General features: G+C 42.5%; 1 protein-coding gene across 3 annotated transcripts in view; it reads right to left on the reverse strand.

Annotated features, from left to right (window-relative positions):
- Positions 1–1,274: 1,274 nt before the first annotated feature.
- The window catches only part of LOC144510609 (dual specificity mitogen-activated protein kinase kinase 3-like), a 126,598-nt gene continuing 103,140 nt past the window's right edge, over positions 1,275–24,732 (reverse strand). For 2 of the 3 annotated variants that reach the window (XM_078240190.1, XM_078240191.1), the window contains exons 6-12: positions 24,608–24,724; positions 21,721–21,772; positions 20,233–20,360; positions 11,404–11,481; positions 9,026–9,165; positions 7,966–8,011; positions 6,728–7,874 (exon numbers count right to left, since the gene is read on the reverse strand). In XM_078240190.1, the coding sequence (XP_078096316.1) occupies positions 7,788–7,874; positions 7,966–8,011; positions 9,026–9,165; positions 11,404–11,481; positions 20,233–20,360; positions 21,721–21,772; positions 24,608–24,724 (648 nt within the window). In that variant the 3' untranslated portion in view covers positions 6,728–7,787. Of the gene's footprint in view, positions 2,245–6,727; positions 7,875–7,965; positions 8,012–9,025; positions 9,166–11,403; positions 11,482–20,232; positions 20,361–21,720; positions 21,773–24,607; positions 24,725–24,732 lie in introns of those variants that run through there. The other variant, XR_013500657.1, reaches the window with a different exon arrangement.

The raw sequence follows: 24,732 nt of genomic DNA on the forward strand, positions 1-24,732 counted from the left end.
TCTGACTCAACATCCTGTATATCAAGGCCACTTTTGTACAAGCAGGAATCAGAGAAACACAGAGCTGAGGCAGGAGGTTAAATTACTCTGGGGGTGATTCAGTGTCTTTACAATTACATGACTCAGAGCAGTTCACAGATGTGTCACTAATGTTACTCCACTTAGGATAGTAAAGGGCATTGGCAGTAGAGTGCGAGACAAGCAGTGGCGAGTCAGTGGTGAAAACAGACGCAAGTGTTTTGTGGGTCAAATGGACCATGGTGAGGGGCAGACATATGAGCAACAGGGTAAAGTGCTGAACTGACCAACGAGAGGAAGGGAGAAATAACATCCGAGATGGAATGCAGCGTGGGTTTCCTCCGGGTGCTCCAGTTTCCTCCCACAGTCCAAAAGATGTGCAGGTTAGATGGATTGACCATGCTAAATTGCCCCTTGTCAGGGGAACTAGCTAGGGTAAACGCGTGGGGTTATGGGGATGGGGCCTGTGTAGAATTGTGGTCGGTGCACTCAATGGATTGAATGGCCTCCTTCTTCACTGTAGGAGTCTATGATTCTAAAAAATTGAGGCAGCGTACTGTGTTTGAGGGATCTGTCACTCAGCACAGTCTTTGAAAGCTTGCGTGATTTTCTTTGGAGATTAGAGAGGCTTTCCTCTGAACTAGCTCAAGGGCGTTTTGTCTTACTTCTTCTAGTTCCTTTGAGGTGCCAAGCCTAATAGTTTGCTGCATGGACAGATTTAACACTAATAAAGGATGGAGCGAGGCAACCCAGTGATAGGTGAAGAATCTGGTGAGGCCTAGTCCTAACCTTGCCAATCTTAATGGGGGAAGCTCATCGGAACAATTTTGAGCAGACACCAGTTTGACAGCCAGCCTGGATAGTGGGCAGTAGTGGCAGAAGGCTGCAACTCAGGACCCAAGGGAATGCTGCACTAAAGAGTTGTGTGAGGGAGAGTAATAAGCCAAGACCAGGACGGAGGAACTTACTGATAGCTATGGGGGGAGGAGGGGGGAGGGGCAAGGCTGGTGAGAGCGAAGGCTTCACGAGAGGTCTGCAGACAGCACTCCTGCTCCACCTCTGCATTCCCTCAAGAGTTAGTGTTGTCAGTTAACAAACAGTGCGTGATACCATGAACTGATACCATGTCCCAAGTCGCACACATTCTCGAGGCACATATATGGAGTAAGCAGCATCTGATTGAGATATTGTGCTCTGAGTTAGCACCTGGAGAAGGTAGGAGTAAAAATTACCAATAAAGAGACAGAATCAGTATTAAAAACAATGCCATCTTTTTTAATTTTGTGTACATATGCGAGGAAAAGAAACTGCATTGGCGTAACAGCCGCTGAACTGGCACACCATATAATCTCAGAGCTAACCCCAATCACATAAACATACATGCTCAGCAAGACAGCTAGTCAGCAAACTAAAATAAAAATTATACAGTGTCAAAACATTGCAATATTGAATTAAAACACAAAGGTGAAGTAAATGGCACCGTTCCAGACAAGGTGACTGGATCTCATATCGAATCAATACACATAACCCAAGTGGACTCTGTTCCCTATACAGTGGAAAAGATAGAACCGTTTGTGTCACTATCTAAACCTTGCAGCACACACAACAGCTGTGCTACAATTACTCCAGCTCAAATGAATGAAAACAGCAATACAAACAAAAGTCTACAGGTTTTGTTACATGGGGGAAACCAGCCCACATTTGCACACGGCTTGCAACAATGCGCCAAGGCAGGAGAGGTGAGCTGACACTTGAGGGAGGTTTGGGGGAGTGAAGCTGTATCTAGAGAAACCAGTCTCTGGTTCAAGACATGCCACTTTCACACTGCCAACTCAGGAGTTTCTCTTTGCAAATGAAAAGGAATCCTTTTCCTGGGCACAATATTAACCCTAGCTTCACACCAGCCTGCAGTTATACCACGATGGGTATTCAGCTCAGAGTGACTGCTAGACATCTCACATTTCAACTAGGGTGAATTTGCACCTGCAACGCAAAGTCAAAAACTATTGTGCATCGACATGGACTATGTAATTAACCTTGTAGATCACTTAAGGCCAAGCAGTTTAGTAACAAGCTCTCAGCCTCCAAAGGGATCACAGTGTAGAGCATGTTTCCATACACAAACTCCAGAAAGCTTGGGGATGAGGGAATGTGGGATTGATCAATTACCTCTTCACTAGAGGTATACCTCACTATACTGCACCTCGTAAAAAGGGGGGGGGGGGACTTTCCTTCTGCTCATAAATGCAGGTCTACAGAGACAGATTCTATCTTTGCCTGCCTGTCAACACTAACCAGGACCTGAAACTAGACCAAGTACAAGTCAGAGCTGTACATTTATTGAGTCATTGAGGGAATTCCACACCAGCCTTTCATGGGAAAGCAAACAGAAAAACTGGGCTGAAAGGCAGGTGGCTGTATTCATGGGAGCAGTACATTTGGGAAGTGAAGGTCCCTTTGAGAGACCACCACTGGGTCTTCTGGATTTCAAATGTTGGGCTTCATGATGGCTTTGAAGTGGGGACTGCCCAACTATTTTCCAGACAGTTAGGAGCAGCAGATTGTGAAGCCACAAGGCCTTACCATTTGTGACACTCTGACAGAAAGGAGACTTCTTCCCTCTTCCTAATCCCTTCAGGCAAAATGTAATGTAATCTATAATCAATGTCTCCGGCCAACCTCTCCAACCATATACTAAAAGTGACTTCAAATCAGAATATGCCAACTCCAAAATAGTGAACAGTAATTGGAAGACACCAGGCACCTACCTGTCCATCTGTGGAAACATTACCAGGCATAGAATATTTCTGAGGCAATTCACAGATATTTATTCCTTAAATTTTCAGTTCTGCCCCCATTGATAGGTTTTATGCTCGTTAATGAGTCTGACCTAAGCTCATCCTTACAGCTTCATGTGAAACTATCAACATTTTAGAAATAACTGGCAATATTAAAAGAATATTCAACAATTTTCAACCAATTATTTTCATGCATGATTTTGATTTTAAAAATCTTTAAAGGCTCTGCAAATTGAGTCCACGAAAATAGTGTTTTCTTGGGAAATGTAAAGCACATTTCTAATTTTTTTTAAAGCTTGCCCATCTTTCAGTCACAAGCCAAAGCAAAATTTAACATCACTTTCCAGTAAAATGCTAACAAATGAAACGCAATCCCCCGAGCAATGAAAAGTCCTCTATTTGCGCTTGGGCTACATAGAGGTGAGCCAATATGCAGTGAATCAACCCAGTGAAAATAAAAACACAGGAATGGGAGCCTTCAGCAGAGTCTTGCGCTCTAATGCAGGCAACACTTAAAGATCACGCACCAGCTCCTTTACATGCCAATCAACTTTCTGCGGATTTACAGCATTCCTCTGCCACTCTGATAGCATGTCAGTCAGACCAACAACTTCTCTGCCTATTTTGTAATCAAAACCTAATTTCTAGCTAGCTTACTTCGGCATACACAACTCACGCATCCAATTCTTCCTCTCCCCCTCAGCCAAATAGAAAACTTGGGATAAAAAAGATGTCTGGGTATGCACCTCAAGTGCCATAACCTGCAAGGACAAGGATCAAATGTTGGAAAGTGGGAATAGGCTGGGTGGCTTGTTTTTCACCCGGCGCAAACATGATGGGCCAAGTGGCCTCTTTCTGTGCTGTTAACTTGCTTATGATTCAGTGAAAAACGAGTATAAATAGAACCTTCCACCTTTCCCATCACATATTGCCTGCTCATTCCAGAGCCGATCAGAATTATCTGTTCACACCAATTTCTACGTGTTGCATTTGCATTCCTCAAACTGGAGACTTGGAGCAATTTTAAACTAATCCACCTGCCAGAAAGCCCAGAAGCCAGCCTGACATGCTGCTCGATATTGCTCTCCACAGACTTCAAGAGTGAACTAGGGCAGTTGTAAAACCAGCATTGCACCCATTTCCATGGGATTTCCAGCTGGTGGGTTCATTTAAAATTGCCCCTTTAGTTTGACCAAATTTTCCAACTCCATATAGTCTGCCTGGAAAGAGTGAAGAGAGGACACTGGCATCCAAAAAATGATAACTATGTCTTGCCCACATCGAGTGCGTGACAATATACTACATACAGCGGGCACGCTCTTCAGCAATGAGACATTTTGATTTGAATGTGGTCTTTCTCCTCTTCCCTCTCGCTTTGGGACCAACATAAGAGCAACTATTAAGAATATAATGCCCACATAATAGATAATCTTTGAAGGAGACAGGCACCTGAAACACTGCACTAACATACAGTGGTTGCAAAACTAGCCCATGGTACTTCCTATTCTGCACCTGTACTAAACCTAAAATATAGAATTCTTTATCTTAAAAAATCAATGAAGATCTTATGCAAGTACATTTACTCCACCATTTCTGAGTAAAAAATTAGATATTATTATTCCTCTACAAGTTCATAAAAGTTAAGTAACTAGAAACTTTTAACAGCTGGATATAGCCATGTTAAATACCTGTATAGTTTATAGAATACAAAATACAAGTGTCAATCATTTGCAAAGCTTCAAGTATGGTTTTGAAATGTAAAGCCATATTACTAACACTCTACACAATTCCCAGAATTGATTAGCTTTAAAACCAATGGAAACGATAATTTGGCTAAGATTAACTGACAACAATTAAATTGACATTTACAATGACCAGGCTGACCCGTCTGAACATTTCAGTGTGACACAAGCCTACAATGAGGCGCTCAGCAACATTCACATTAGAATTCATATGCAAGTCCAATCATTAAAGTATACTCAATACCCACTTACAATTTTAAAAAAGCTTTCTCTTTGGTAAATTTAATTAAAGTACAAATATATTTCATTGGGAATTAGACCATTAAAAAATAACTACAGCAATTAATTTTACTTTCCAAGCTCCTGAAGTATGGCCTTGAAGTTGGAAAGCACTATGCCTGTTTTACCCTTGTAAAATAGACATCCAAGAGTCCAATATGGCAGGTAGCATATGCATGCTCAATTTGCACGCTCAATTTGCACAGGCTGGCATATTGGATAGGATTTCTGCTTAGGTGTCCAAGGTGTGCTCCTGAAATTGGCATTAGGTCCTTTGCCTATGCCTCCTTTGCAGTGTGTGCTGTGCGTTTTGTGGTCAGTTTCTTTGTGTGCTTTGCAGGCAAATCAATGGTGTTTGAAAGGACTTGAGGAGTACTCCTCTTGGCTCCTCATTAAATGTGTGGGCTGCAGCCCACCCTGGCTCATGCCCCAAACCAATTGCCAATCATACCCCTCCCAGACCCTTCTGAGCCCCTCAACTGACACCAGTGCTGATGTTCCCACTGTTGCCCACCCACTCCCCCAAAAGCCCACAGCTAATCAGTGATAATCAAATGAGTCCAAGGACCAATTTGCCATGGTCTTGCCACCTGTTTCTTTGGACATGGACAGTGCACCAGGATCGCACCCCAATTCTGAGATGATCCAGTTTCTTGACCGTTGATTCTTCCCCGTAAGGGTACGAATTGGCAGGCATTAGTTGCCTTCCAGCATCTCACCCAAGTGGTTATTGTTCTTATATGAACTTTAATGTTGAATGTTGACAGATTATTTGACTGCAGAGACATCACAGTTGAGCCTTCTTGCCCTCACTCAATATTCACCCAATTGCACTCCAGGATGGGTCACCCTAAAGCCATCAGGTGTGGCACGCCTGGCTGATTTCTCCACCCCAAAGGCAGAGATACCCAGACCAAGTACAGCATCTCTGATGCAGTAAGTTAACTCAGCATAGCATGAGAATCAGACCTGCGACCTTCCTGGCTTAACTACCCACGAGACTTGCTGAGTCATCTTACAGTCGATAACTGTAAAATATTAAGAAACTAACGAAGTGTTTATGAACTTGATTCCTAAAAGGACTCAACTGTAACACCTTTACTGCCATCCTGGCAAAGATTAGCAAACTTTGCACAGACCAGTCATCAAACCTGGAATTTTCCCAGTCTATGTGGCTCAGTTCCGCACTAAGCAGTGCACTTGCTAACTGAGTAATTGAGGGAGCTATGCAGCCTATTTCTAAATTATCCATTTTACTAGATGTACAGCATAACAATGGTATGCGATTGTATTATTCCTGACTATAAAGACCGCCAGATAAATTTGCATGCCTTTTTTAAAATGTCTTGTACAGTTTGCAGCTTCAACAGAGTAACCTTAGACCAATGTGATATGTAAAGTAGGCTTAACAACATGGATCTTCCTTCTGCACAGGCCTTTTTCTGTTGACTTGCATATATCTTAACATGTTATAACACTGTTACAGTATGTGTAGCAACCATTTCTGACATCATTATTTTTTAAAGAAGCAGCACAGCAATGACAGCTCCTCACAGCATGTACCCAGTCAGTGGCTTCTTGACGCAGGTCTCAAAATGCATAGTATACAATCTCTGCAGGGACCTCGAAACATTTATCAACACCTATAAAACAAGCAGCAGATATAATGTAGCTTGGCAAAATAAAATGGTGCATGCAACAAGGGAAATGAAGTTGGAATGGCTCTTTCCCAATAACTTCCAAACACCTTATAAAGTTGCTCTACGCTAATTTTCGATTCCTGAAGGAGGTCAAGATCCAGTTTGTTCCTATTTCAATATCTTCAGATCTGGAGTGGGGTGGAGTACATTTTTACACGTCACTACAGAGTTTCATTATTTCTTTATTTTTACACTCCTTCCTGATGTTGGCACGACCACTGCCTCCGTGCCCCCCCCCCCCCCCCCCCCCCCCCCCCCCCCCAATCCTTCTACAGCACTCAGTATTGAGAAACCAGGGTGCCAAGTATATACCAATACGTGCAATTAGAGATTGTGTAGCTTTGTCTGAGGAGAGACTTGTCCTCCTATTCTCCGTGACGTGCGGAACAACTCAATTCCACTTAGCAATCGCAAACCCACAATATTATTGGTGCAACTTGACCTCTCCTATGGGGATATCAGGAACAAACCCTCATTTAAAAAAAAAAGAGGTGAGGGATCGATCGCCAAGATCATTTACTACCTAGGGTTGCCACCATATTGTGCACGTTTTCACAGAGCTGTATTAATTCTGCTAGTTTTCACAGTAACTGGTCTACTTCGAGATCCTTGCAAATTTATGAAGTGCTACATGTTCAAACCCCATCAGTGACACTCAATGATAAACATGCAACAAAAAAAAGATAAATATAATCAAGAGCATATGTGTCTGTCAAGGAGAACAACTTTTTTCTTTTTCTGTTCTTTACAACCAGGACGCTTTCACTTAAGCATATACAAACAGTCAACATTATCTGACCAGGAGTGGAATTACCAAGAGTTTATGGCTGCTTGGGCTTAGATCAAGTGGGGAGAAGCAAAGAGCATGGTCAGAGACAGGAGCACAAAGGCTATATCAGCTCCAGGCCAGGTTTACAACAGGGGAGGGAATAGCTGGGCTCTTCTCTTCTCCACTCCCCTCAGTGGAGGGACAACTGGGCTTAGATTGCTTTTTAAGTTGCAAGTCCTGGTTTTGAATTTTACAGCCGGTGCCAGTTTGGATTTAGTCACAAAGGTGCAAACAAACGCCTCTCAGAATCTCTTCAATGTGGCGCAGAGATTTCTGACTGGCATGGAACACCTTGCACAAACGGCCATAAACTCAACTGCCTCTTCTTAAGAAACTAGATTCGCTTTTAAATATAAATCCCATTCGATGATAAGTGAGAACAAAAAAGGAATCAATGTTTTATTTATAATTTCCTCAGACGTCAGATAGGATCATTTCCTAAAACCTCTTTTACAAAGGAGGCCACATCTGTTTCGTTGGCATCGTGTATTTTGAAGAAAGGGTGCTCCTGTTGAGAAAAAAATGGAAAATTTTCACAGGACTGGTAAATGCAAACTACATTCAAAATACAATGACTGAAGAAGTGAAGGACTTCTCACCATAAGATCAATGTAGTTCATCCGATCTTTGGGGTTCTTCTTTAAACTAAAAAATAGAAATAAAATCAGGATTGGATAGCTCAATATTAAAAATGCTAGAATGTGCCATGGGGGTTTTATAGCATTGCTACATACTTGTCCAATCTCTATCCCACCCCATCACTCTAACCGCCTCAAGTCACACAACCCTCTGATCAGAGCTCCACCAATTCTGATGTCTTGTGTATGTCTGATTTTGTTTGTCCCACCCAGCTTTCAGCTGCCTGATCCCTAAACTCTGGAATTCTCACCCCAAACCTCCCACCTCCATCTCTCTCACCTGCACAAATAACTCCTTATGCAGAGCAGTGCCAAATTTTATCCAGAAACTTCTTGGGACTTGGTGCTACATTAAAAGGTGCTAGATAAACACGAGTTAGTTAGCATGAAAGTCTAAATTAAAATATTGTGAAAGGGTATTCTGCTGTTTCTCAAAGACATGAGGATCTATTGGCAGCAAGGGTTAGAACCTGCAGCTAAAGCAAACAATCGGGTTTTCTCTTCATTACCCTGGGCATAAATAGCAAACATACGTAGATATCAAGGCAAGAGTCAAGACTCTCAAGAACATAAAACAAACAAGAGAGATGTTAAAAATGTCTCAAATAAATATCAACAAAATTCAATTCATTGTTGAGGAGTTATTAAGCCATATGTTCTCTAGAGCACTCAAGCAAATTTGCCAAGCCTCAAGTATAACTGGTTATACATATTTGGGAACACATTTGAAAATCTTATTGTGTCTCCTTGTAAACTAAAAACAATGACATTTAATATTTGTGAAACATTGCCTTAAAGTTGTCTCCTCGATTTATAATTGGAATTTGCCTCCTGCCCCATGCATCCCCCCCTCGATTGCCACACCATTCTCTCCGCCAACACCCCTGCCACCACAATTCCCCACCCTTGGCTTCAACTGTGAAACCGGGCAACAAGAACTTGATTTCTACATTATTATAATCTGGCCAGTCCCAAGGCAGGAAGTAACACTTAAACCAGCTTCCACGTTTCAATGATTTACCATTGCGCTGTGAAATCCACAAATTCTTTGGAGAAGCGGTCAGCAGGTAATTGTGGGGAAGGCTCTTCCACAACTTGCTTTAGCTGCTGGAATGGTGTCCCCCAGGATTCGTAGGGAAATCGAAGGATGGCTAGTTCAATCTGCAAAAAATATTTTTTAAAATTGCATTTAAAAATATATATATAATATATATATATATCACAATTAATTGCAGAAAAAAACATGCAACTGACCTTTGAATTTATTAATGCAGCCTTTCTTGTTATATCAGCAGCTACAATCCCACTATGTTGAAGCTGTGACAACCCCCACGAAGTCCATGGGGAATCACTGAGTGATCTCCATGGGGCTCACTGAGTATAAGTTCCCCTGGTAACAGACAGTGGAACTCATCATCTGAGCCTTTCATAAGGCAGACCCAGGATTGGGGCTGCTGAATTGTAGTCCCAGCTAGGGACTAGTGTGTGTACACTGCGGTAGTGGTTTTACTTTGCATTCTATAAATAAACTATGCTTCCTTCGAGCTGGGCTTCCTAAGTCATTACAGAGGCCGACACTCTACTGCAGCATGAGGGAGGGCTGCACTGTTGAAGGTACCGTCTCTTGAACGAGACATTAAACCAAGGCTCTGTCTGCCCTCTCAAATGGATGTAAAAATTCTGATGACACTATTCCAAAGGAGGGCAGTGGAGTTTCCCCAGTGCCCCGGCCAATATTTATTCCACAATCTACATTACAAAAACAGATTAACTGGTTATCAACATATTGTGGTTTCTAGAGGTTTACCGTGTGCAAATTGGCTGTCACATTTCCAACACTGGGACGTTGTCACTATTGTAAAGATATTTAACTGGTTGTATTGCACCTTGTGATGGCCAGGTTCATGGAAAGTGCATGTCTTTCTTTTTATATCTTATCTACATGACAATCATCTTTCATTATGTGGTTAAATGCTCATTGAACCAACAAAGCGAGACAGGAAGAAGCTCACAGAGCGGATTTTAATGTTTCTGGCCTGTTATTCCACTCGTCTCCCCCTCAAAACAGGTGTAAGTTATCATTGGGGTACAGTTCCACTAGCACTATAGTCTGTGCTGGACCTAACCCAAATGGCTTTTTGTTATGTCTGTATCTATACCTAGATGGAGACCATTAGCAGTCTGTTCAATTAGCCAGTCCTTTACTCAACCAACATCCACATCCATGCACATCCAACAGGAGTGATTACATCTAAAAACAGTAATGCTCAAAATACCCGGCAGGTCTGGCAGCATCTGTAGAGAGAGAAACAGAGTTAACGTTTCGAACCGAACATGACTCCTTTTTGGGTTCTGAAGAAATCATATTTGATTTGAAATGTTAACTCTGCCATCTGTAGAGAGAGAAACAATGTACTATTAACCACAGCGTATGGCACTTGTCAAGGAAATTGTGAGTTAAACATGTGGGCCGGGATTCTCCCAAAAAAATTCAAAGTCCCCAATTTGCAGGAAATTGGGAGTAACTCCCACTGGTTTTTTCAGTGCGATTTCCAGATGAATCTCCGACACTGTGCATCACAGAGTGCCCCAGCAGGAATCACTCTGGAAATCTGTGGGCGGAGCTCATTCCCACCCAAGAAGCTGGCAACATAGCGCTGAGCAGACCACTGCGCATGCGCCGATCTGTCAGTGCAGAGATTGGCGCATGCACAGTGGCCCCGCATTGCTGGCCTCCGGATCGCTGGCCAGTCTGATCGCTGGTGAGCCCCGCAACCCCCTCATCGCTGGCCTTGCAGCGCCCCCCACCCCACGATCACAGGCATCTTGCCGCCCCCCAAGGCAGCTCCGATGTCCAGAATTTCATTATAGGCATGAGGAACGGAGTAAAGGAGCAAGAATCCTGACTTTCTCATTCGATAATGAATGCTGAGGAAAAGTGCCTTAATTGCATACAAACTGGATGTCAAAGCATAGGCCCTCTGACCTGCATGACTTAGTAATGGACAGAATAGTGCACTCATCCACATGACTGTAAAAGTTCACTTCCAGTTAGGTGGAGGAACTATTAAAACAAAAATAAATTTTAAAACAGATATTAGGAAGAACTTCAAATTAAAAGTATGACGGATGTTTGCAATTATGAACAAGTTATTGACGTAATGTGTTCAGAATGGGCTTGGAGTAAGTGCACTAGAAAGACAAGCTTTGATGAGCCAAATGAACTGTATTCAAGCTTCTTTGATTCCGGAGTTGATGGGGCTGTGGGATGAGGTGGGAGAGTACTCAAAGGAGGGGGATATTGTCTTCACAACTGAAAGTACAACTTCGCAAGATCTAAGGAATACAACTCCTGAAAATCTTTCTATTATGGTTAGGCCAGTTGATTTCATTACGTACCATTGTGATTCCTAAGCTCCAGACATCAGACTTCACATTGTATCCTTTTTGGTTCAGATCTGGGTTAATTCTCTCAGGCTGTAAAATAAAACAAACTTGCAGCATGATCAACTAACAGGAATATACGGTGCAAATACTGCCACCATTGAAAAGGGAGTATACAAATAGTGTTACAGAACCATTAGAACTCAACTCTGACTAAAGATGTAATGTCCAGAAAGACCAACTTCTATTTCTGAAGATATTAAGACTTATAAACTTTCCCCTCATTCTTGATTTCATAGAATATACATGCTGCCAAACCCAATTTATATTGGGCGCAGGGTCACAGCGGCAAACCACCTATTTTAAGCTCAAACTTGGTAACCTTTCCCTACACAGCAATTCAAAAAGCAACCACTGTGAAAAGCAAAAGGCATTTGAACGTGGTTCAGATTTCACGCGCCTCAGATTTCACGCGCCTCTTCATCAGACGGTCCATTGCAGAGGCCGGAACCCAGGATCTAGGCTGGAAAGCCAGTACATCGAAGCATAGCAACATGGAAAATAGCTGAAGTAGGCCATTCGGCCCTTCAAGCCTGCTCCATTTTTAATTATGATCATGGCTGATCATCCAACTCAATAACCTGTTCCAGCTACCGCTCCCCCCCCCCAGCTCCTTTGATCCCTTCAGCCCCAAGAGCTATATCTAACTCCTTCTTGAAAACATACCTCAACTGCTTTCTGTGGTAGAGAATTCCACAGGCTCACCACTCCCTGTGTGTAGAATTCTTCTCACTTCAGTTCTAAATGGTCTACCCGATATCAGACTGTGACCCCTGGTTCTGGACACGCCTGCCATCAGGAACATCCTTGCTGTATCTACCCTGTCTAGTCTTGTTAGAATTATATAGGTTTCTATGAGATAAGAACATAAGAACTAGGAGCAGGAGTAGGCCATCTGGCCCCTCAAGCCTGCTCCGCCATTCAATAAGATCATGGCTGATCTTTTTGTGGACTCAACTCCACTTACCCACCCGCTCACCATAACCCTTAATTAATGTATCTATCCTTGCCTTAAAAACATTCAATGAGGTAGCCTCAACTGCTTCACTGGGCAGGGAATTCCACAGATTCACAACACTTTGTGAGAATAAGTTCCTCCTCAACTCAGTCCTAAATCTGCTTCCCCTTATTTTGAGGCTATGCCCCCTAGTTCTAGTTTCACCCGCCAGTGGAAACAACTTCCCTGTTTCTATCTTATCTATTCCCTTCATAATCTTATATGTTTCTATCAGATCTCCCCCGGTTTTTCTGAAATCCAATGAGTATAGAACCATAGAACCAAAAATATAGCCCCCAGTCTACTCAGTCTCTCCTCATAAGCCAACCCTCTCAACTCTGGAATCAACCTTGTGAATCTCCTCTGCACCCCCTCCAGTGCCAGTATATCCTTTCTCAAGTAAAGAGACCAAAACTGTACACAGTACTCCAGGCGTGGCCTCACCAGCACCTCATACAGCTGCAACATAATCTTGCTGTTTTTAAATTCCATCCTTCTAGCAATGAAGGACAAAATTCCATTTGCCTTCTTAATTACCTGCTGTACCTGCAAATCAACTCCTTGAGATTCCTGCACAAGGACACCCAGGTCCCTCTGCACAGCAGCATGCTGCAATTTTTTACCATTTAAATAATAATCCATTTTGCTGTTACTCCTACCAAAATGGATGACCTCACATTTACCAACATTGTACTCCATCTGCCAGACCCTCGCCCGCCCACTTACATTGTCTATATCCCTTTGCAGACTTTCAGCATCCTGTGCACACTTGGCTCTTCCACCCATCTTAGTGTCATCTGCGAATTTTGACACACTACACTTGGTCCCCAACTCCAAATCATCTATGTAAATCGTAAACAATTGCGGTCCCAACACTGATCCCTGAGGCACACCACTAGTCACTGATCGCCAACCAGAAAAACACCCATTTACCCCCACTATTTGCTTTCTGTTAGTTAACCAATCCTCTATCCATGCTAATACATTACCCGTAACACTGTGCACCTTTATCTTATGTAGCAGTCTTTGGTGCGGCACCTTGTCAAATGCCTTCTGGAAATCCAGATATACCACATCCACAGGTTCCCCATTGTCCACTGCACATTTAATGTTCTCAAAGAATTCCACCAAATTAGTCAAACATGACCTGCCCTTCATGAACCCATGCTGCGTCTTACCAATGGGTCAATTTATATCCAGATGTCTCGCTATTTCTTCCTTGATGATAGATTCAAGCATTTTCCCGACTACAGAAGTTAAGCTAATCGGCCTATAGTTACCTGCCTTTTGTCTAGCTCCTTTTTTAAACAGTGGTGTCACATTTGCTGTTTTCCAATCTGCGGGAACCACCCCAGAGTCCAGCGAATTTTGGTAAATTACCACCAGTGCATTTGCTATTTCTCCCGCCATCTCTTTTAGTACCCTGGGATGCATTCCATCAGGACCATGAGACTTGTCTACCTTTAGCCCCATTAACTTGCCCAATGCTACCTCTTTCATGATAATGATAATTTCTAGGTCCTCACCTGCCATAACCTTCCTGTCATCAATTTTTGGCATGTTATTTGTGTCTTCCACTGTGAAGACCGACACAAAATACCTGTTCAATGCCTCAGCCATTTTCTCATTTCCAGTTATTATATCCCCCTTCTTGTCCTCTAAAGGACCAATGTTTACTTTCGCCACTCTTTTTCATTTTATATATTTGTAGAAACTTTTGCCAGCTGTTTTTATATTCCAATCCATCTTACCTTTCTTTATAGCTTTTTTCGTGGCTTTCTGCTGACCTTTAAGGATTTCCCAATCCTCTAGGTTCCCACTAATCTTTGCCACTTTGTATGCATTTTCTTTCAATTTGATACCCTCCTTTATTTCCTTAGATATCTACGGCTGATTATCTCTTTTTCTACAGTCCTTCCTTTTCATTGGTATATACTTTTGCTGAGCACTGTGAAAGGTCGCTTTGAAGATCCTCCACTGTTCCTCAATTGTCCCACCATAAAGTTTTTGCTCCCAGTCTACCTTAACCAACTCCTCCCTCATCCCTTTATAGTCTCCTATAAAGATCCCGCTCACTCTTCTCAGCTCCAGTGAATATAATCCTAACCAACTCAATCTCTCCTCATAAGTCAATCTCCTTAACCCAGAAATCAGTCTGGTAAACCTTTGCTGCAGTCCCTCCATAGTAAGAAAATCCTTCCTCAGATAAGACGACCAAAACTGCACACAATATTCCAGGTATAACTGCAGCAAGACATCCCTGCTCCTGGCCTCGAATTTTCTCGCTATGAAAGCCATCGTACCATTTGCCTTCTTCACCACCTGCTGCACCTTATGCTTACTTTCAGTGACTGATGTACAAGGACACCAAGGTCTCCTTGCACATTCCCTTCTCTCAATCTATAAACCATTCAGATAATAATCTGCCTTCCTGTTTTTGCTACCAAAATGAATAACCTCACATTTATCCACATTATATAGCAACTGCTGTGCATCTGCCCACCCACTCAACTTGTCCAAATCACAGTGAAACACCTCTGCATCCTCCACACAGCTCACCCCCCACCCAGCTTTGTGTTATCTGCAAATTTGGAGATATTACAAAGAACAAAAGAACAAAGAACAATACAGCACAGGAACAGGCCCTTCGGCCCTCCAAGCCCGCGCCGCTCCCCGGTCCAGGATTGAATCCTGAATCCAGGATCCCCGCTCAATTTTCCAGCCTATCTACATACCAATATCCTATCCACCGAGCTGTCCCTCACAGCTACGATGCTTTGTTCATTACAACCTATTAACTCACCCCCACCCCCCCATTCCAGACCATGTGATCTCCAGGGAGAGGCGAAAACCCAGAGTGAAAAACCCCAGGGCCAATATGGGGAAAAAAAAATCTGGGAAATTCCTCTCCGACCCCCTGAGGCGATCGAAACGAATCCAGGAGATCACAATGGCCCTGATCGGAAAATGCTTCCCAACCCTAGTCATTTCCACTTCCACGAACACCATATGAATTCCCTGCCCCCGAGACAGGTTCCCAACTATCCGCAGTCTCGCTCTGTACTGGCACCAGCAAGATGATCATAGAATGAAGCCTTGAAACGAGAAACCAGGAACAATTAGCCCGCGCCGCTCCCTGGTCCAAACTAGACCACTCTTTTGTATCCCTCCATTCCCACTCCGTTCATATAGCTGTCTAGATAAGTCTTAAACGTTCCCAGTGTGTCCGCTTCCACCACCTTGCCCGGCAACACATTCCAGGCCCCCACGACCCTCTGTGTGAAATATGTCCTTCTGATATCTGTGTTAAACCTCCCCCCCTTCACCTTGAACCTATGACCCCTCGTGAACGTCACCACCGACCCGGGGAAAAGCTTCCCACCGTTCACCCTATCTGTGCCTTTCATAATTTTATACACCTCTATTAAGTCTCCCCTCATCCTCCGTCTTTCCAAGGAGAACAACCCCAGTTTCCCCAATCTCTCCTCATAACCAAGCCCCTCCATACCAGGCAACATCCTGGTAAACCTCCTCTGTACTCTCTCCAAAGCCTCCACGTCCTTCTGGTAGTGCGGCGACCAGAACTGGACGCAGTATTCCAAATGCGGCCGAACCAACGTTCTATACATTTGCAACATCAGACCCCAACTTTTATACTCTATGCCCCGTCCTATAAAGGCAAGCATGCCATATGCCTTCTTCACCACCTTCTCCACCTGTGACGTCACCTTCAAAGATCTGTGGACTTGCACACCCAGGTCCCTCTGCGTCTCTACACCCTTTATGGTTCTTCCATTTATCGTGTAGCTCCTCCCTACATTATTCCCACCAAAATGCATCACTTCGCATTTACCAGGATTGAACTCCATCTGCCATTTCTTTGCCCAAATTTCCAGCCTATCTATATCCTTCTGTAGCCTCTGACAATGTTCCTCACTATCTGCAAGTCCTGCCAGTTTTGTGTCGTCCGCAAACTTACTGATCACCCCAGTTACTCCTTCTTCCAGATCATTTATATAAATCACAAACAGCAGAGGTCCCAATACAGAGCCCTGCGGTACACCACTAGTCACAGGCCTCCAGCCGGAAAAAGACCCTTCCACTACCACCCTCTGTCTTCTATGACCAAGCCAGTTCTCCACCCATCTAGCCACCTCCCCCTTTATCCCATGGGATCCAACCTTTTTCACTAGCCTACCATGAGGGACTTTGTCAAACGCTTTACTAAAGTCCATATAGACAACATCCACGGCCCTTCCTTCGTCAACCATTTTGGTCACTTCTTCAAAAAATACCACCAGGTTAGTGAGGCATGACCTCCCTCTCACAAAACCATGTTGACTATCGTTAATGAGTTTATTCCTTTCTAAATGCGCATACATCCTATCTTTAAGAATCTTCTCCAACAACTTCCCCACCACGGACGTCAAGCTCACCGGCCTATAATTACCCGGGTTATCCTTCCTACCCTTCTTAAATAACGGGACCACATTGGCTATCCTCCAATCCTCTGGGACCTCACCTGCGTCCAGTGACGAGACAAAGATTTGCGTCAGAGGCCCAACGATTTCACCTCTCGTCTCCCTGAGCAGCCTTGGATAGATTCCATCAGGCCCTGGGGATTTGTCAGTCTTTATATTCTCTAACAAACCTAACACTTCCTCCTTTGTAATGGAGATTTTCTCCAACGGTTCAACACTCCCCTCCGAGACACTCCCAGTCAACACATCCCTCTCCTTTGTGAATACCGACGCAAAGTATTCATTTAGGATCTCCCCTACCTCTTTGAGCTCCAAGCATAATTCCCCACTTTTGTCCCCGAGAGGTCCGATTTTTTCCCTAACAACCCTTTTGTTCCTAACGTATGAATAAAATGCCTTGGGATTCTCCTTAATCCTGTCTGCCAAGAACATTTCGTGACCCCTTTTTGCTCTTCTAATTCCCTGTTTGAGTATTTTCCTACTTTCATTGTACTCCTCCAGAGCTCCCTCCGTTTTTAGCTGCTTGGACCTAACATACGCCTCTCTTTTCCTTTTGACCAGTCCCTCAATTTCCCTGGTTATCCACGGTTCTCTAATCCTACCCTTCCTATCCTTCTTTTTTACAGGCACATGCTTGTCCTGTAGCCCTAACAACCGTTCCTTAAAAGACTGCCACATACCAGATGTGGATTTACCCTCAAACAGCCTCTCCCAATCAAGAGCTGCCAATTTCTGCCTGATCCCAATAAAGTTAGCCTTCCCCCAATCCAACATCTTACCCTTGAATTACATTTAGTTTCATCATCTAAATCATTAATATACATTATGAATAGCCAAGGTCCTAGCTCGGATTCCTGCGGTACCCCACTAGTCACTGTCTGACACTTGGAAAATGACTTGCTTATCCCTTCTCTTTAGTTTCCTGTCTGCCAACCAGTTTTCTATCTATGTCAATAAATTACCTCCAATCCTATGCGCTTTAATTTTATACACTAATCTCTTACGTGGAACCTTGTTGAAAGCCTTAAAGTCCAAATAAACCACATCCACTGGCTCCCCCTTCATCAAGTCTATTAGTTACATCCTTGATGAATTCCAGATTTGTGAAGCATGATTTCCCTTTCGTAAATCCATGCTGACTCTGTCTGACTCTGCCACGTTTTTCCAAGTGCTCGGCTATTAAATCTTTTATAATGGACTTTAGCAGTTTCCCTACTACCGACATCAGGCTTACTGGTCTATAATTCCTGGTTTTCTCTCTATCTCCCTTTTTAAATAGTGGGGTTCCATTAGCTACTCTCCAATCAGTAGGAAATGCTCCAGAGTCTATAGAATCTTGGAAGATGATCACCAATGCATCCACTATTTCTAGAGCCACTTCCTGAAGTACTCTGGGATGTAGAATATCAGGCCCTGGGGATTTATCAGCTTTCAATTCCATCTATCTCCCCAACAGCATTTCCCTACTAATACTGATTTCCTTCAGTTCCTCCCTCTCACAAGCCGTGTTCCCCAACATTTCTAGTGCATAATTTGTGTTCTCCTGTGTGAAGACGGAACCAAAATGTATATTTAGTTGGTCAGCCATTCCTTTGTTTCCCATTATAAATTCCCATATCTAACTGTAAGGGGCCTACATTTGCCTTTACCAATCTTTTTCTCTTCACATACTTTAGAAGATTTTACAATCAGTTTTTATGTTCTCTTAACCTTACTCTCGTATTCTATTTTCCCCCTTCTTAATCAATCCTTTTGCCCCCTTTTGCTAAATTCTAAACTGCTCCCAATCCTCAGGTCAGCTGTTTTTCTGGCCAATTTGTATGCTTCTTCCTCGGATCTAATACTAAGTTCCCTTATAAACCATTGTTTAGCCACCTTTCCCATCTTTTTGTTTTGCCAGACAGGAGTGAACAATTGTTGCAGTTCACTCATGCACTCTGAATGTTTGCCATTGCCTATCCACTGTCATCCCTTTTAGTAACATTCCCCAATCCATCATAGCCAACTCACGGTTCATACCACCATAGTTCCCTTTATTTAGATTCAGAACCTTAGTCTCAAATTCAACCATATCATTCTCCATCTTGATGAAGAATTCTATCATATTGTGGTCCCAATGGGCCTCACACAACTAGATTGCCAATTATTCCTTTCTCATTAGACAATACCCAGTCTAGGATGGCCATTCTCTAGTTGTTTCCTCAATATACTGATCGAGAGAACCATCCTGTTCACACTCCAGGAATGCCTCCTCTTCAGTATTGTTACTAATTTGATTTGTCCAATCTATATGCAGATTAAAGTCATCATAATTACAGATGTTCCTTTATCATGTGTGTCTCTAATTTCCAGGTTAATGCAATCCCCAACATCACCACTGCAGTTTGGGGGTCTATATACAACCCACACTAATGTTTTTTGTCCCTTGGTGTTTCTCAGCTCTACCCATACAGATTCCACATTGTCAGAGTTAATATCCTTCCTCAATATTGCATTAATTTCCTCTTTAACCAACTCGATCACCTTTTCCTTTTTCTCTGTCCTTCCTAAATACTGAATACCCCTGGATGTTCAGTTCCCATTCCTGGTTACCCTATAGCCATGTCTCCGTAATCCCGAATATATCATACCCGTTTACATCTACTTGTGCAATTAATTCATCCATTTCATTGTGATTGCTCCGCATTAACGCATAAACCCTTAAGGCTGGTCTTTTTAACATTTCTTGTTCCTTTCCTGCTATTTTTCACTGTGGCCCAATTTTATTCTGGCCCCTGGTTTCTCTGTCCATCACTTTACTTATTCCCCTTTGTCTTTTGTTCTCATCCTTGATTCCCCCTCCTCTGACTCCTTGAATAGGTTCCCAACCCCCTGCCATTTTAATTTAAACCCTCCCCAACCACTTTAGCAAATATTTCCCATAAGACATCAGCCCTGGTCCTGCCTAGGTGTAACCCATCCAATTTGTATTGGTTCCACTTCCCCCAGAACCGGTCCCAAAGTCCCAGGAATCTTTCTTGTTTCTTTAAGGATGGCCAGTGTGGGACATTGAGAATTTACATTGATATGGTGGTGGTGGTGTGGGGGGAGGTCATCTGTCAAGGACACATCACTTAGACAGTGCAGAAGGAGCTGTATTTTGCAGCACTTGAACTGAGAGCACTTAATGGCCAACTGAGAAACTGTTCCATTTACAACAGCGACACCCAGCACATCAATGAGTACTAATATTCACTGAGAAACGTGGTGCTCTAGGTTGATATAAATACTAGAGGACAGGAGACATAATTCCAAGTTTATACTCACAGCCATGTATGGTTTGCAACCTGCATCCATTGTTTTGGCAACCGAGTCTACTAGATATCCACTAATGCCAAAGTCACACATTTTCACATGACCCTCTTTGTTGATGAGAACATTTGAAGGTTTCACATCTGTAAAGGATAACAAGTGTTAGATAATGGATACACATATTTATTATGCCCTGTCGAGAAGAGGGGACAAGAGAAAGGGACAAATTAACGTCGAGTAAATATTAAGATTGAAATTTCATAAAGTGTGGGACTTCACAGAACTTTTAAAATCCTGAGACATGTTGTCTCCTGGCTATTGTTTACCTACATACAGAGCAGGTAAAGGCATACGCCAGACCACAGCGGACATGAGGTCCACTTATAGGAGTGTTTAATAACACTGTACCAGAGCACAATATTTAATCTAAAATGCAAGATGCATCAATACACATTCCATGAGAGCAGTTTGTTTATTCAAAAGGAAATATTACAGGTACTTTTGCCAATTCTGCACATTTCTTCCATTTTGTAGGCTGTCTGCTTAGTGCCGATTTCCATTCTTTACTATTCTTTACAAAGCCAGAAGCTACAGGCATTTATCAGTTCTACAGTACACAGAGCCTTTGCATCCTACTCAGATTGCTTGCTATAAAATTAAACAATGGCTTTGAAATTGAAGCTGTTTTAAATTCTAAAATTAAATCTAAATGATTGTTATTTATCTTTAATGTCTAAAAATGTTCATTCTCTCTCTTTCCTCAGTTGTCTATAGGAAACAGAAATAATATTTCATTTTTTGTTGAGCAGTAAGTTCTTGCTTCTTTGCCGTGATAACACAAGACCTCTCAGAGGAATACACCAAGCAAAGTCAGATCCTACCCACGTGAATAGCTCAGATAGTCAATGTAGACTTCCTCAACACAACTCTAGCTGCCAGCCAGAGGGCAACACTGAGAGGATGTAGTTTGTGGCTCTAAGACACCAAATGAAAGAAAGAAAAAGTTTGAATTTATTTATTAGTGTCACAAGTAGGCTTACATTAACACTGCAATGAAGTTACTGTGAAAATCCCCTAGTTGCCACACTTCGGCGCCTGTTCTCCTTCCCACAGAGGGAGAATTTAGCATGGCCAATGCACCTAACCAGCACGTCTTTCAGACTGTGGGAGGAAACCGGAGCACCCGAAGGAAACCCACGCAGACACAGGGAGAATGTGCAGACTCCACGCAGACAGCGACCCAAGCAGAGAATCAAACCCGGGTCCCTGGCGTTGTGAGGCAGCAGTGCTAACCACTGTGCCACTCTACCGCACCAATGATTGTAATAAATAATGCAGGTTTAATTCCAAAACTTTTACAAAACCCCTCCAAATGACTAATACAATCAAATACTGCTGCAAAAGCACCTTGCTGCCACCTACTGCAGTGAACAGTTTTGCTCTCAATTAATTGCGCAAGACAAGATTGATTCATTTGTGCCTGTCTGAAATGGCAGCACTCACCTCTGTGAATCACAGACAGCTTGCTATGCAGGTGTTCTAATGCCTTTACAATCTGCAAAGAAAAAACACAAAAGACAAACCTTGACTGACCTTCTATATATTCTGCAATACTGTTTTCAATACTCTGCAGCTTTCCAAAACAAGGTACATTCCTGATAATGTAAAAGCACAGAACAATTGTGGAATAAAACATTACAAACCAATGAGTGGTCTGACAAAGGATTTCTTTCAAACATTGACCCATTGTTCCTCTTTTGAGGTATTGATGGATCTGTTTTATGTTTCCAGCATGCTCTGGTTCATTTAAAGTGTCCAGCCTTTGCAATTCTTTCTTCCTTTAGTCACTTAAACACATCCTTATGTTTTAGCGAGGCACATCTTTTGTTATCAACGGGATAATTACAAGCATGCTACATTTTCATTGCAAGCAAGTGATGTGGCAACCTTCTTCTGTCACAACTCAAGAAAAGGTACGTCATTGCAGTGACGAATTTAGGGCACATACATTTTCCTGTATTTCTCAGCAATTGAGATAATTATGAATTCGCCGAGTGACTTTTCCTTTCCCGTGGGAGAAGGAAAACTGTCTTTCACCTTATCTTCGTGACATCAGTAGGTGCATTAAAATATGCATCTCATTACCTGCACCAGCAGGCCAAACAATATTGACTCACCCCTGCACCAAGTATGCACTTAAACACCCAATGCAAAGGTGAGGAATTTACACTGTGGGATTTTACTGCGCTAAAAAGAAGGAATAAAGGAAGGTAGGTAAACAACAGATAATTTTGATAGTGCAATAGTGTTAAAACAGGTGATAGAAGATTGTCTACCTATTTTATATTCCATTAAAGTCATTGGGAGAGATGTAAAACAGGCTGCTGATTCCCAAGGCCCATTTTACACCATCACACAAAGTCAAAATTTACCCTGAAGTGAAGAGACTGTTTTCATGATGAAGAAGCTAATGGATTTAATAACCTATTAACCTGCTTTAAAATGCTTGAAGTATGTGAAATGAAGCATACTCTTATGAATTTTGCAGGAGGAAAATAACCGATTTCTTATCTGCGTCCTCAGAATTCAGACAAACACAGCCAGTGGCAGGTCTATTTCAAATGCAGTTTCATGCACTTCATTACTCCGCAGTTCCATTATGGTATGTGGCACAGACACAAGACACTGTTGTAGTGTGCTGAGAAGTTTTATATAAGCTGAACTCAGATATGTGCTGCTGAAATTCCCTATGCATTAGCAAATTCCTTTCTTTCCATATATGCATTCGCAGTTTTGCCACAAATAAATAGTGAGCCAAGGAAAATGTCTCCCAAGATGTTCAAACACACAACAACCAACAACCTGGCTGCCATGTTAGCATTTGACCTCTAAACCTGGGAGCAACGCCCAGCAGAGTCTTATGCCTCCAGGCTACATTATGCTGAGACTCTCAGGAGTAACCTGGGAGCACTTTGTACCGAACCACGCTGGGTCGAGATACTATCTAACTACAGCTCACAAATTAATTTGAACTTACATTATTCTTGACAGGATTTACCAGAAGGGATCCAAGTAAACAGTACTTTTTTGCAGGCAAGCAATGAGCACAGTCAGAACTACTGCACCTTATGTAACTACAGGGCTGGTTAACTTAGTCTTAGCACACAAGAACATAATAGGAGCTATTCGGCCATTCAGCAGGATCATGGTTGACCTTCAACTATCCTGCACTATTCCCATATCCCTTAATACCTAAAAATGTATTAACCACTGTCTTGAATACACTTAATGAGTGAGCATCCACAACTTTCCAAAGATTCACAGAACTCTGAGTGAAGACATTTCTTTTCATCTCAGTCTTAAAATGGTCCAACCTAATTCTGATAGTGTGACTCCATATTCGACAGAGACATCTTCTCAGTATCTACCTTGTCAAGGGCCTTTAAGAATTTTGCGCATTTCAATCAGACCACCTCTCATTCTTCCAAACTTCAGGGAATATAGGCCAAGTCTGCTCAATCTCTCAACGGACAATCCCCTCCTCCTCCCAAGAACCAATCTCGTGAATGTTAGCTATTCATTTTAGAACTTCTCCAGTGTGTCAATATCAATGTGCAACCAAGCCATACATCCGCAGAACGCTGACCGTCCCACGGCAGTGTTCAATCCCTCACCCTCTCTGTAATGCCAGATTTGTCCATTCTCCAGCTGCTTTCCAGCTTAACAGATAGCTATCCTCACGCTGAGAGTTAAAACAGATTCTGTCATTAAATTCAGCAGGATCTACGGAAAAACGCTTGCAGGTAAACAGTCAGTGAATCTTGTCCTGCTGCGGCTCTCTTCCCAGCTTCAGGCTATCGGGCCCCATAGGTTCAAAATTAAATTGAAAAGTCTCTTCCTCATCTGTAATTTACTTGCACTGGGAAATCAAATATTGTGCATGTAAAATTCTCAATACGTTGGGTTGGAGATTGTTAAAAATGCCAATAAGTCTATTGTTCTTAAGACACCTGGTTGGCCTCCTTAAAAAAGAACTGGGTGTTCTATTCCCTAACACCTTGATTGACTCAAAACTTGTTGCCAAAAAATAGCTTTAGGAGATGCAAGGAAAAGTAGAACTGCTCAACATATATTGATCTTTACTCATTGTGGAATGCAGGTGCCACACGGAGACATGCAATGCAAACACTAAAGGCATTTATTGATTTACATGTGTAGGATCCACAAGTGTATTTATTTAAATGTTTTAAAATAGATTGAGTTTAGTCATTGAAGTAAAATGCATTGAATATTTTGGTAAACAGTATTATCTAAGCCTATCAGAGAGCCACCAACATGGACCTCGAGATATAAAGGCTAATTAGAATCCATCAGAATACCAAAAACTTACAGACACAGCTATTTTCCCCAAAATGTCCTCTGGGAATATTTTCCCTTTCTCGATCACTTTTTTGTAAAATTTATCCAATGAGGTGTCCAGTAGTTCCATACATATCCACACATCACCCTGAAATA

The sequence above is a fragment of the Mustelus asterias genome, chromosome 23, assembly GCF_964213995.1.
Source record: "Mustelus asterias chromosome 23, sMusAst1.hap1.1, whole genome shotgun sequence".
NCBI classification, from domain to species: Eukaryota; Metazoa; Chordata; class Chondrichthyes; order Carcharhiniformes; family Triakidae; genus Mustelus; species Mustelus asterias.